Source organism: Brachyhypopomus gauderio, unplaced genomic scaffold, assembly GCF_052324685.1.
Source record: "Brachyhypopomus gauderio isolate BG-103 unplaced genomic scaffold, BGAUD_0.2 sc74, whole genome shotgun sequence".
NCBI classification, from domain to species: domain Eukaryota; kingdom Metazoa; phylum Chordata; class Actinopteri; order Gymnotiformes; family Hypopomidae; genus Brachyhypopomus; species Brachyhypopomus gauderio.
In genome coordinates this window covers 218,314-231,558 of record NW_027506895.1, presented here as the reverse complement: position 1 = coordinate 231,558, position 13,245 = coordinate 218,314, and the positions used below count along the sequence as shown (strand labels likewise).

The window sequence follows — 13,245 nt, the reverse complement described above, 5'->3', positions numbered from 1 at the left end:
GTAATTTTACTCAAATTTGGCTGTGAAATTACAAAGAAATATAGGGAAATCTGTAATTTTACAGTAATTCATTGTTGAATTATGTGTGATATTTTACTGGGCAGTCATGGCCTAGCGGTTAGGGAACTGGTCTTGTGACCGGAAGGTCGCAGGTTCGATTCCCAGACCTGAGGCCATGACTGAGGTGCCCCTGAGCAAGGCCCTAACCCTCAATTGCTCACTTGTATAAAAATGAGATAAAAATGTAAGTCGCTCTGGATAAGGGCGTCTGCCAAATGCCGTAAATGTACTGTAATTTTACAGTAACTGTTTGGCAACTTTTGCTGCCGGACATGTTAACGTTTTTTTAAGTCTTTTTTTTTTTTTTTTTTTTTTTTTTTTTTTACAGTGTACGCAAAGTGCGTATGAAGATTTTTTTTTTCTCCTACTTTTTTCCTTTCTTTTTTGGGGGATTTAAAGAACACTTATTGAACCTTGAACTGAAGCTTTGAGTTGAACCTTATTATACTCTGTTGTATATTGAGTAACTGACTGACCATATGTTTTACTGACTGACTAACAGTTTTATACTTTTCAATTGTGGTGCTTGCCATTTCTTTCCTTTATTGTTTGTTACAATAAATATTACTCTGTTTTCTTTTCTCATTTAAATTCTGGTCATTGCCAATTCTCTCCTTATAGTCAAACCTAGCTACATGACATAGTGATACAGTAAACCTGCATACTAAGTTGAGTTAGAATCGTTACAACTGCTTTTTCAAAAAATCCTTATTCATTGGCACATAACTTTTTTTTTTACTGTAATGCAAATAGTTACTTTCCCTGGTAACAAGTTACTTTTATTATAGAGTAATTCAGTTACTAACTCAGTTACTTTTTTGAACAAGTAGTGATTAACTATAATTACTTTTTTAAAGTAACATTCCCAACACTGATGGATACTGACATGGACTAGGGGGAACACAATATGGAAGGAACTAGAACCAAGACAGACACATATAACATCTATGAAACACAGAACAAACTGGAACATACTAACTTACACACTGTAAAACATTACAGAGAAAATATTAGAAAATATTGGAATACTTTTTACAACTTTAAAACCATGGGAGCATTTGGCTAACCACTTTTTTACAGCGGTATAGCAATTAATATTAACAAGGAGCAACAAAACATCAACTATAGGGAAGTACTTTCAGCGGCGGAGGGACACGCCTGACTCCGGACGGCAATCTGAATGCAGAGTAAGTTTTAATAACTTGAAAGTATGTCTTAAAACAGTCAGGAATTGCAAGTTTATTTAACTAAATAGATAATTTTTAAAATGGATAAATTAAACACAGTAAGTTTTATTTCAGTGCATCAAGTTGAAACAATGAATAATCAGTATTTGAACAACTTGTTTAACTTAACATCTTGAGTTGTAACAAAGGTTTCCTTCAAGTTGAGTTTACTCAGCTTTTTAAGGCAGCAGGGGAACTTATGTTGCTGAGTTTAACCAACTTGAAATGTTTTACAGTGCACGAACAATAACCAGCAACACAATGAACCAAACAGTGTCCACTCCTCTACACCAGCTTCATCTCTTTCAAACATCACTAATGAATATGTCTTAGTGTCCACTCCAACTGCATCTACTCCATCTCTAAAGCTCTTGCTGACATGAAAAAAAGCATGTTTGATCACATGTTAATTGTGTATTAGCTGCTATGGCAGAGACAGTTTTTTAAACTAAAAATCTAACTTTTTCCTTTTTCCTTCTGTTACAAATATACAATTTTTTACTGAATTTTTAAAGTTTGTTTTAAAGTTTGTTTGTTGGCTATTGGAGAGGGAGCATCGCCGTCGGTCGCAGCGGCAACTGCCAAAGGCGCTGGCACAGGGTCTGTGACCGATGGTGCCATTTCAGGCAGTGGATCCGGCTCCTGTTCCCTCTCGACCTCCAACTCTGCCTTCTCCACCTCAGCAGGGATTTGCTCCACATGGGCCAGAACAGGCTCCTCCTTTTCTTGGGGCACTGCCTCTGCAACTCCAGTCTGAGGGAAGGAGTTGGGAACATTGTCATTATGCTTGATACAATTTTGGTCCAATTGGACCAATAACATTTTAGCCTAATATTAGCATACACAAAGGCCTTGCGTACTGAGCTCACCTGAGGGGGTGTGGGAGTAGATTAGTTTCTAGCGCCGGACATGATCTCTTCCATGATATCTTTCCCACCCTGATTGGGGTCTCATATTCTAATCTGTGGGACATGGTTTTGGGGGAGTGAGATCATGCTCATATAAGGCATTCTCAAGCAGGCAACTTTTTCAGCTCCTCACTTGCTTGCGCTCTCTTGTGCTGCTGAGGCGGGGTTTGCTGAGGGGGCGGGGCCTGCTGCTGCTGGGCGGAGCTCCACATGACATATGTGGTGGGCACTGAAGGTTGGTACTGTGCCTGTGTAGGGTAATACGGCACACCTAGAGGAGGAGACAAGGCACAATGAGATAACACCTTAGGCTCCGCCCCAATGTGGAGAGGGAAAGGAAGTGTTTTTTTCTCCTTCATTTCCACTGGCCATTTAACTTAAGTCGACAATGCAGGGTTGCCCAGTTGCAGTATAGGTTTATTCAGAAGTATTTTAATCTCATAATTTTGCCACCAAACGTAAAGGTACGCTCCCACCTACACCGTGGGTTCATCCACATGCAAGCAGCAAAGTTAAACGATTAGGAGCTTGACTGGGTCAAACAAAAGCAGAACAAACCAAATAGAGAAGAAACATGTACGAAAGACCCACGGCTCCAGCCAACGACACGGGGCAAAGTGAACAGACCAGACTAAACATGATGCTCTGCATTAAAGTCCATCTCTATTGGAATGCTGTATTTGACAAAACTGCATTGCCTCATGGACCTGGGAGTTAGTAGAAGGCTGCCATGGAGACCCATGGCAGCAAATGACAAGTGCATGCTCCAGAATATTTTTTCCCTCCTTTTTTCACAAAAGGCACCAAGGTTGCGATGCATGAGGACAAAGCAGCAAACACAGGCAGCCCTGCGTACCAGACTCACAGGGGTAGCCCTGAGAGGGGAGGCGTGCAGAAAGAGCCGGCCGTTCTTCCGGCCTGAACCTCTCCCCCCACCCCCTCGCCTCTCCCTCGCTACCAGCGAGGCCTCCAAATTCCCGGGTGAGGGGGGGACAAAGAAGGGGAGAGAGACAGAGGGCATAAGGTGAATGACAAGATCCAGCACGAAGCTAATGTTATAAAGCACAATGGGGTTACAGAAACAACAAAGAGAGAAGAGACAAAGAGGGGAGAGACAGGTATTTGTCCTTTTAAAAAAAAAAAAAAAAAAAGAGGGACAATTAAATGGACACAAACCAGAAGTGGAGGACAGAATCACTGGGGTGACAAAACAGGGAGAGTGAGTGTGGTGTTTCAAGAGCCTCTCCTCACCGTACGCAGAGCTGCTGTCGGGATAGGTGACGTAGTAGAAACTCGTAGGTGCGCTGGCCACAGGGAACTGCTGGGCTGAGAGCACGTATGGAGGGAGGTACTACAACACACGCACACAGAGCAAAGGACACAGTTGGTCATCATGTTCAGAAACAGCAAGCCATCATTTCAGCTCGGAGACACCAGAGGTCACATTAAAATTCCCAATAACTTCAGACTAAAAACCTCATGGCCCTCCTACACATCAAACATACTACAAAAACAACGTTGTGTGTTTATTCACGTGGATACCATCCCTGTGTCCCATGCAGAACCTCAACGGCACTGGAGCATTACCTGTCCAGGTGGGAGAAAGTAGGCGGTGCCCTGAGAGTTGGAGAACTGCAGCTGAGGGATCATCACCACCTGGGAGTTCTGGTACACGTGAGCGGGCTGAACGGTGCGGGGCATACTGGCCAGACTGGGCCAGTTGGGGTAGAACAGCTGCGGGAGGAAAAGAATAGGGAGTTTCAGGATGTGGTGACATGCACAAGGCCTAACATTAGCCCCAAGGTGGAAAACGTCCTTCCTCGCATGGCCATAGTCATATCCACACCCCCCTCCAAAACGGAACCAATTCTGCCATGTGTCAACTAGGGGTGACCTGCAATAGTTGCTGATTCGACTACAGTTCGATATGCGCACTGACGGTTAATGTTCTCTAACGTTTCATTAAAAAATAAATAAGTAAATAAATAAAAGCTGAATAAAGACAACCTACCATGTTTATTCATTTATCTGAGTGTTTTTGGTTTTTACTTTGAAATGGAGAAAAGTCCTGAATGAGAACTGGATCCCGTTTAATGTGCTCTAGGTTAAAAAAATAATAATAATTTAAAAAACCCTGATTCGACTATTAGTCGACTAAAGGGAAAATCTGACGAATCAGATTCGACTATGAAAATCCACCTCTAGTGTCAACAATATGGGAAGAAGTCGTGTTTCAACAACAGTGAGATGCAGTGCAACTGTCAAAATTTGCCACATTTAAATCAGCAGTTCTTCCTAGACACTCAAAACAAGCTCCACTTTAAGCCACGCCCACACCCAATGTCATTAGTTTTGCCATCATAATCTACATGTACTTTTGTCATTAAGCAGTGGGAAAAGAAGAGCAAAACCAACAAAGTGTGTTTAGCACAGCGCTGCCTCGTCAGTGAAGCCACAAAGCTGCCTCGTCATCTGCACCTCAGCACACTACAAGTAGCAATTGGTTTAACCTTCAAGCTCTGGTCACAAATTGGTTTGACCTGGCTGACAATAAATGAGACACTCAGTATATGAAAAACACAAGAACGCTAACATATTGAGACATCTGGTTGCTATAAGGTTCGCACTGTAAAACTCTTACATACCCTTTTAATTCACACACGTGCAATAATGTTAATTCTACTCAGAAACATACTTTCAGCAAGACCCTGGGTTCGTTGCACCAAAGTAACACACACTATATCAGCAATTCCTGCGCAAAAGCAATTTTTGCAAAAGCTGTTTCGTCATCATGTCATACTGTCAGAACCTAAGGCCTGTATCATTAGCCATTTCAACTGCAGAACAAAAAGTCCTTGATTACACGACAACTGTGTGGCAATTAGAGCTGTAGAGCATCAGGGAATGCAGAGAAGATGCAGAACAGCTGTACGGAGCATCACACCGGTTTGACACTGCAGAAATAAGAGGAGGTGGAGGGAGGGAGAGAGGCAGTTACCTGCAGTGACCTGAATCCACCCTTCAGGCGCACCACACACAGCAGAGAGGGAGCAGAGAGAGGAGAGGCAACGCACCAGAGAGAGCGGGAGCGGGTCGGAGAGACAGGCAGAGACAGAAGGACATGAAGCAGCAGTTAATCAGTTAGCTGTTAGCAGCAGGCACAAACAAAGCAGACGTATGCATGCATCTGGACTGGGGCTAAAAGGACCACAGTGAAGCCACAAAGCAGACTGCACTTCTGCTCTGAACGGAGCGGGTGCTGCTCGAGGCGTGGCCAATGCACCCAAAGACCTATCAATGCAATGTATGCTGCGTAAAAAAAAAACAACAACAACAAAAAACACAAACAAATGTAGTGTTGGGTTTGATGTTGTACTTGAAAACTCTCTGTAACACTGCAGTGGGTCGCTTAGGGTTTCACGCTTTCCTATTAATATCATATTTGATATCTATATTTGAGAGGTTGTTAGTTTTCCCAGTGAAAAACGTTAGTACCTGCTGATGTAAAGCATGTGGCCTTGGGGCAAACTGGTGGAACGGCAGAGGAAAGAAAAAAAAAAAAGAGAGAGAACAAAAGGTCAAAGTTCACAAGAGGCAAAAGGACAGATTCTAGCTTGCATGCACAGAAACCCTCAAACAAACGAAGTGGAATTCAGAGCAGACGCTTAGCTTAGGCACAAGATGCACCGACACCTTCCCAGATGATTAAATCATGTGTGCATAGGTTGCTGTATACCTGTCTGGGTTGTGGTGCAGAGTTCATTGGTGGAGGCGGTTGGGCAAAGACAACAGAGGGGGGTTGGCCAGGGGGGTATTTGGTAATTGGGGGGTAATTGGTTAGCCTATTTGTCCATAGTTTCAATAAAACTAAGGAATAAAATAAAATATAAAAAAAGGAAAAAGGGTTGCACCCCCTGCAATAGCCCATCTGAGAAGAAAAAATAAATAACAAAAAGTATAAAGGTACAAAATTGCAAATAAATAAATATAAAAAAAATCATTCAAATATTACTAACACTTCAACTTAAACAATACAGTTTAGTTTCCAATTGTATACAAATGAGGTAGGTAGAGAAGGTGTGTCTTTGTGTAATGTACAAGAGAGAGAGAGAGAAAGAGAGAGAGAGAGAATTTGTCTTAGCACGTGTGTGTGTGCACGCAATGTATTTGCAAGTCTTCAAAAGAGCAAGTGGTGATTACAATGCAAAAAGGTCAGCATATTGACATGATGAGAAGTAAGGCTTGCTCCTAAACCGCTTGGAGAAGCGCAATTCATGTGCGGATGCTTTCGGTTTAGGTGCTGAAGCATTGAGGAAGGCCAGGTCCGTTTTACAGTAAATACACCGCACTACGTTGTCCACCTTGCGCAGCGAAAAATAGTCCCACACTTTTGACATTTTTGCCCTTTATGGACACCGCTATCTTTGTTTTCCACCATTTCCATCAAAACAAATCACGCCGCCTTAAACCTGTGCGTCGGTTATAACAAAGCGGGATTGATACGAAAGTAGAAACATTTAAAATAGATGGTGACAAATTAAACGAAGCCTCGAGGCAAATTCTTTGTATTTTTTGTAATCGAATTACTCGAGTTACTCAAAGAATCGTTTCAGCTCTAGTAGGCACCCTGCACAAAAACAATGGATCAAACAAGGCAAACAAAGGTGACTCATTGGCCAACTGGCCACTGCTGCTGCCACAGCTCTAGGACAGATGTGCCCTTTCATTGGACCTCACCTGCGACAGTCCTGGGGAAGGGGCGGCGTGGGACACAGAAGGGGGTCCTGCAATAGGCTGTGGTGGTTTATTCATTTCCCGTGGTTCTGCACGAGGGGGGCCTCGGACCTGCCTGCCAAACTGGAGAGGGCGAGTCAGGGGAGAAAAGACAAAACGTCCAACAAGGAACAATAGGCATGAGCCAAGCAGGTGCTTTAAAGACAAAGCTGCTTCAATTTAAACAAAGGCCAAAACAAAGGCCAAGGAATACACAGAATTCTTAAAAGGTGTATGAAGCAGTACGTGTGCACAAAATATCCCAACAAAAATAAAGGGGAAGAATGCTGAAAGATTACATACCTGTGAAACAATATTGTTAATCTCTTCGTATTGGGAGGTTCACAATGAGGCTCTTGTGTAGTGTGGCCTGTATCAGATAAGACATGAGAGTGAGTAAGCAGTGCAATTTAACCATTAAAGCGTTCATTTAAATTAAAGTGCTTGTGCTCACTTAACAGGTTAGTGTCCACAGGACTCAGTGGCCATACAATTCAATTGCAGTTAATTACAATTAAAATATTACTTCAGCAACACTGTAACACATTGCGCCAACTAGAAGGAACACACACTGGGGTGGTGCGATTAGATGTCCAAGGCAATATCCATTTTCTGTGTGGCAAAGGGTGGGTGTGCACAGTCTGTATTGATAACAGCAGACCCCACTGTCTCAAACTTCTGAATGCACACAACCTCCAAACGATGACGTCTAAAGAAAATTAGTAGATGCCGAAGGACAAACATTTTCCTTGAAGCAATATCGCACCCAAAATGATTCAATCATGTTCGGGTCTGCGACTCGCGGGTGTCAGCGTGGATACCAGCTGGAGAGCCCAAGACAGGAAAGGTTAGGTGTTTGATGCCGAGCAAGAGAGCAAGAGAGCAGGGTGAGGAGGCAGGCTACTCAGGGGTACATGGGTAATGTAGTCCTGAGCAAACTGTATGCTTTTCTACCCCTTTTATGCTGGAAATTTTAAAACTCACATTTATTTATTTTGGCTTATTTTTATGTACATTATTAGGTCTTATTTATATATGTTTTAATGAACAGGTTGAGAGGCCTCACAAAGGATCTTTTTGCTGTTTTAAATTTTAAGCATTTTATAAAATATATGTATACATGTGTGTAATAAAATGTAAATTATATACATATATTTGTAAAGAAAACGGAGCAAAAACATCCTTTGTGGAGCCTATCAACTTGATCATATGACCCAAGCTTTTCATGCTGCATGACTTCATCCAAACAGCTCAGCCTGCGAGAGTGACTGGAGGAAACATACTTGCTGTTAACTACGCGTTCGCGTACGCATCATGGCTGCTTCGCGTATCCTGCGTCGGTCTTGCACGTCCTCCAAAAGTTAACGCGACGCGTACGCGAGGTGCAATACACACAAAACCGCTAGGGTCAGTGTAGCCGCTAACCAGCATCAAAATGGACACAACGATATCCAACGACACAAACTCGCCATTCTCACAACGTCTTTGATTTAACGGCCTTACATACCACCTACGAAGGGATCGATGTTGTCGTTTTTTCTGCCGTGACCGTAAAATTACCCAAAGGCTAATCTCCTCGAGTGTTGCCATGTTTGCATCGTTAAAATACCGAAGCCCTTTCTACGTTCTGCCCTCTAGTGGACGCCTCCAGTTTCACGCGTTGCACATAGGATAGTATGTTCTCAGTAACGTTCACAACGCAGCCGGTTGTGTACGCGAACGCATGAGCAAACAGCAAGTATGTTTCCAGCCTAAAGGCTAAAACATACTTGCTGTTAACTACGCGTACGCGTACGCATCATGGCTGCTTCGCGTATCCTGCGTCGGTTTGGCGCGTAGGTCTTGCACGTCCTCCAAAAGTTAACGCGACGCGTACGCGAGGTGCAATACACACAAAACCGCTAGGGGCAGTGTAGCCGCTAACCAGCATCAAAATGGACACAACGATATCCAACGACACAAATTCGCCATTCTCACCACGTCTTTGATTTAACGGCCTTACATACCACCTACGAAGGGATCGCTGTCGTCGTTTTTTCTGCCGTGACCGTAAAATTACCCAAAGGCTAATCTCCTCGAGTGTTGCCATGTTTGCATCGTTAAAATACCGAAGCCCTTTCTACGTTCTGCCCTCTAGTGGATGCCTCCAGTTTCACGCGTTGCACATAGGCTAGTATGTTCTCAGTAACGTTCACAACGCAGCCGGTTGTCTACGCGAACGCATGGGCAAACAGCAAGTATGTTCCAGCCTTAAGACTGTGCACTCCGATCAACCTCCACCCATATGCTTGTCCCCAGGTTACGTTACCGTAAATTTGTCAAGTTAAAACGACGAGTCGTCTTTTGCGCCCGAACCATCTCCAAACCCGGCAGACATGCGCTGTACGACACTAAACTTTAAGAAAGAGCTACCGTGTATCTAGCCAACTAGCAAAGTCAGGATGAGGATACTCGTACTAGGAGTGAGAAAGTAGCTCCGCGACGCCTTTATATGAATTACTGTCATCAAAGCTTTTAACATTAAGTACTCACTGATGCTTTCCTAGACCCAGAGCGGTTTGAAATTTGCTACTGGGTCAGTGACAACCCAGAAGTCACGTAGCATCTTCCCCCAGCGGCCAGATTGAACTTTGGACAAGACTTAAACCCAGTAGCGAACCGTGACCATTAAACCTGGGCCGTCTCCCAGGAATATGTAAACAACGCGCACAAGGGCATCAAAGGACTGAAACTAGCTAGCGGTGGTACGCTAACGACAGCTAGCGTCGCCACAGCGGGCAGAAATTATCATACAGTTAAGCCCGCCCACTAAGAGGGAAGATATGATTGGTCAATTTTGCTGTCATTTGAAACTGGTATTGCGTTGATATGGAAGAAAATCTTGTAACTTGTATTATTGTTTGTAACAGCTATGCAGCAATGTCCTGTATGCACAGAAATGTTTCCTGTTGATGTAGTGGAGGTACATGCTTCTTCGTGTGGGGAAAGGTAACTGTTTACCTGTTCTGTTAATGTTTTTTCTCTCCATGCAAGTGTAACAAAAAAACATTATGTGAGTAGTACAGGAAATGAGGTGACGCAAGCAAGTGCTGTTGGTGAGGAAGAGCAAGCAGCAATCTGGGCCATCTGGATCCTCAGCCATATTTACAGATGGTAGGTGCTGGTGTTAAAGAAAAGTAGTGTTACAGTGCAGTAAATAGTTACAAAGCATGCACAACACCGTCAGCTTAAAAAGCCTGCTCAGCAGGTAGCGCATACATAATTAAATGTTACTCCAATTTTATAAATTTTCTCAGCACCATTTTCAAAACTCAGCATTATGGAGTACCAGAGTATATTAGCTGCTCATTTATATGAATAAATGGTTAAAGGTAGTTAAGGCTTAATGGTTTTCTCTTTGTTTTCTCTTTCTCTAATTAGACTGGTTAAGTATCAGTGACCCTATGAGGGCCATGTCTCGTTGTGCAAATAACTTTCTTCGTCTTCATGAAAACAAGAGTCCATTACTTCTCAGCATGGACATAAAAAGTCCTGCTGAACAGGACATGGCCCTTATTTCATTTTATAAACGGCCTAATGTGGAATGGGCACGACCACTGAATTGCAGACTTGAAGGTAACCCCAAGATACCGTTTCCCAACATTTCAATTGAAAGTAATTCCTTTCATATTTATTATGAAACCTTACATTGTTTTACAGGAGATGCTGCTGTTGGACAGGGGGTAACTCGCTATTTTTTCTCAACCTGTTTGGAAAAGCTGAAGTCTGGGTTTTGCATCAATTTTGGTATGTCTTGAGTATCACTGGCAGTCAAATCATGTTTATTTTATGGTGCATAATGCAATTTTAATAGTGTTTTCATAAGTTTATTGAAATGTAGTTGTAGTTTTTGCTGAAAGTTGAAAGGATTTTACAAAATATATAGCATAATGTCTATATTGATGGGAATTGGTGTCGTCAGTCCCATCTGTGCTAAAGTGCTAACCAGTCTGTAAACCATTCACATTCCCATAAATAAAAATAAATTAGGGAGTTGTCATTATTTACCTGCATAAAGAGAAAATATGCATTGTTTGAAGTCATTGTTTAATTTTTTTTGTTGTTGTTTTTAATGTCTTGTATAGCAAATTCCAGTGTTGCGCGGCTTTTTGAAGAAGTCCTGCCATTTAGTCCTTTCAGCTTCTCACTTTCTTGTGGAAAGTGATATATTCATTGTGGCAAGCAGAATGTTAGGCCACTTATTTCTTCATGGAGGGCCATGCATGTCAGGACTCAGCCCTGCTGTTGTTCATGTCCTGCTCGGTGGTAGTCCTGAAACTGCGACTGTTACACTAGAGGACTGTCCAGATCTGGACATCAGAGAAACAATCAGGCTTGTATGATTATTTGAAATAACTTCATTTTTTCATGTTAGATTTTGTTTTCTCACTATTTACCTATTTATTGACATTTTACATATTGACATTTACTCATTTAAATTATGTTTTGTGACGTGTCGCAAGACAAATAAAGCAGCTCAGATGAGGGATTAAAGAATCCCTGATGTGGACAATCCTCACTAAACGACCTGACACGGTGGCCTTGCTTTTTCAAAAAGAGGCAGAAGGGAACTTCTGCTCAGAGGTAAATATTTATTTATGATATAAATATTAAGTTATGTTTGTATGCATTTGTCAAATACTTTTTTAATTTTCAGTTCATACTCTGGGATTTAAGGTGATTAAAGCTCTGTTGCTATGATGGATTGCTGGCTAGCCACTGGTCATCTGACTGACTGACTGACTGACTGACTCCCCCCCCCCCCCCCCTCCTCCTCTCCTGAAATTGTCATGTAAACTGTCGGGGGGGGGGGGGGGGCATTTGCATCTGCTACCTGTTTGTTGTTGCCATAGAGGCAATCCCCAGCATCGTCTTGAGATCGCGGTGCGCGATTTCAAAATAAGATCACATAGCGCGATTAAAAAAAAAAAAAAAAAAAAAAACACTTTTCAAAACGGCTCGCGGGCCAGAAATAGATGGCTCACGGGCCGCTATTTGAGTATGGGGGCTATACAGAATCTATCTTTTTTGTTCCGGCAAGCAAATGCAAGATGCTAATTGATGGTAATCAAGTACTTTTGGCTAAAAATAATGGGTCATTTCAACTTTCTGAAAAAGGCTGCTGAAAAAATTCAACACATTGAGGTTTAAATGTCAGAGAAAGACCTTAGATAAGTCTGACACCTTAGATAAGGCTTGACATGCGGGCAGTGGAGACATTCTCTCCAAAACACTGTCGTAGTGTAAAAGAAACACCTTTTAAAAATAGGGGAAGGAACATTTACCAGACGAATTTTAATGTTGCATTGTGTTCCAGGTTTGAAAAGTGCTAAAGTACTTGAAAATGTTTGAAAATGTAACTGTATTCTGTTTCACAACAAATAACTATCTGACTGAATCGATATGATAAAAAAGCAAATTATTTCGAATCATTTCGAGTATATGTATATTTAACTTAATTAAGTTTAAGGTACTGGGAAATATTGAAAATGCACCTTGAAAGTGACGTACAAGTGCTTGAATTCCACCTTGTAAAGGTGTATGAACTCTGCATACATAACTTTGTTCATTGCGCTGGCAGAAGCAGAGCGATACGTGCAAGGAGAGGCAGAGACGGCGAGGCACCGAAGGACAAATAAAAACGATGTTGGAAAAGAACTGGCACTTTGGCACTTGCAGAGCACAAGCGCAACGACTGGGAGGTGGAGAGACTGCGAGATATCAAAGGGAAAAAATGGCTCCCAAATAGGATCCTAAAATGACTCCCATTGCGGAGCCGGTTCCAATCTTTCAATTCAAAGAGCCGGCTCTTAGAGCCGGATCGTACACAAACGACACATCACTAGTGTATTGAAAGAATTGAATTGAAAGAAGTGTATTGAAAGGAGATTTAAACTTGATGTAGATTCATGTGCCTTTTTTAAGTCAGAAGATGAATTCCAGGAGCATTTGTTGTTTCATGTCAATATTCACAAAGTTTTTGCATGGACACTAGAAACTGGATTAATCTCAAACTTAACATTCTATTTTTTGATACCATTTTACTTTGTGGACAACTTAAGTTGATATTTCTCTGATGCCATAAATGAGGTTGTACTTTTAGTAAAATATCACATTCGCTACAGTAAGTGGTGTGGTTAAAAGCCTTCTTTTGTCAGGGCTGGCTCGGATGCCACGCCTTCTACCTCCACAAGAAGCACCCCAGTCAGTCCTAGACTGAATCAGCAGTGATCCGTTTC

General features: G+C 42.2%; 1 protein-coding gene and 1 long non-coding RNA gene across 2 annotated transcripts; one reads left to right on the top strand and one right to left on the bottom strand.

Moving 5' to 3' along the window:
* Positions 1-2,714: 2,714 nt before the first annotated feature.
* LOC143491325 (uncharacterized) lies at positions 2,715-7,465 on the bottom strand. The gene is made up of 6 exons (XM_076990208.1): positions 7,271-7,465; positions 6,932-7,051; positions 3,782-3,928; positions 3,436-3,545; positions 3,051-3,243; positions 2,715-2,726 (listed from the first exon to the last, which is right to left on the bottom strand). Exons 2-6 carry the CDS (start codon positions 7,004-7,006, stop codon positions 2,715-2,717), a joined length of 537 nt encoding a protein of 178 aa, XP_076846323.1. The 5' UTR covers positions 7,007-7,051; positions 7,271-7,465.
* Positions 7,466-10,392: 2,927 nt separating this feature from the next.
* LOC143491379 (uncharacterized) lies at positions 10,393-12,716 on the top strand. Its single transcript, XR_013125185.1, has 5 exons — positions 10,393-10,582; positions 10,667-10,753; positions 11,092-11,343; positions 11,470-11,590; positions 12,588-12,716. It is a non-coding gene; the product is annotated as an uncharacterized LOC143491379 (long non-coding RNA).
* The last annotated feature ends 529 nt before the right edge of the window (positions 12,717-13,245 follow it).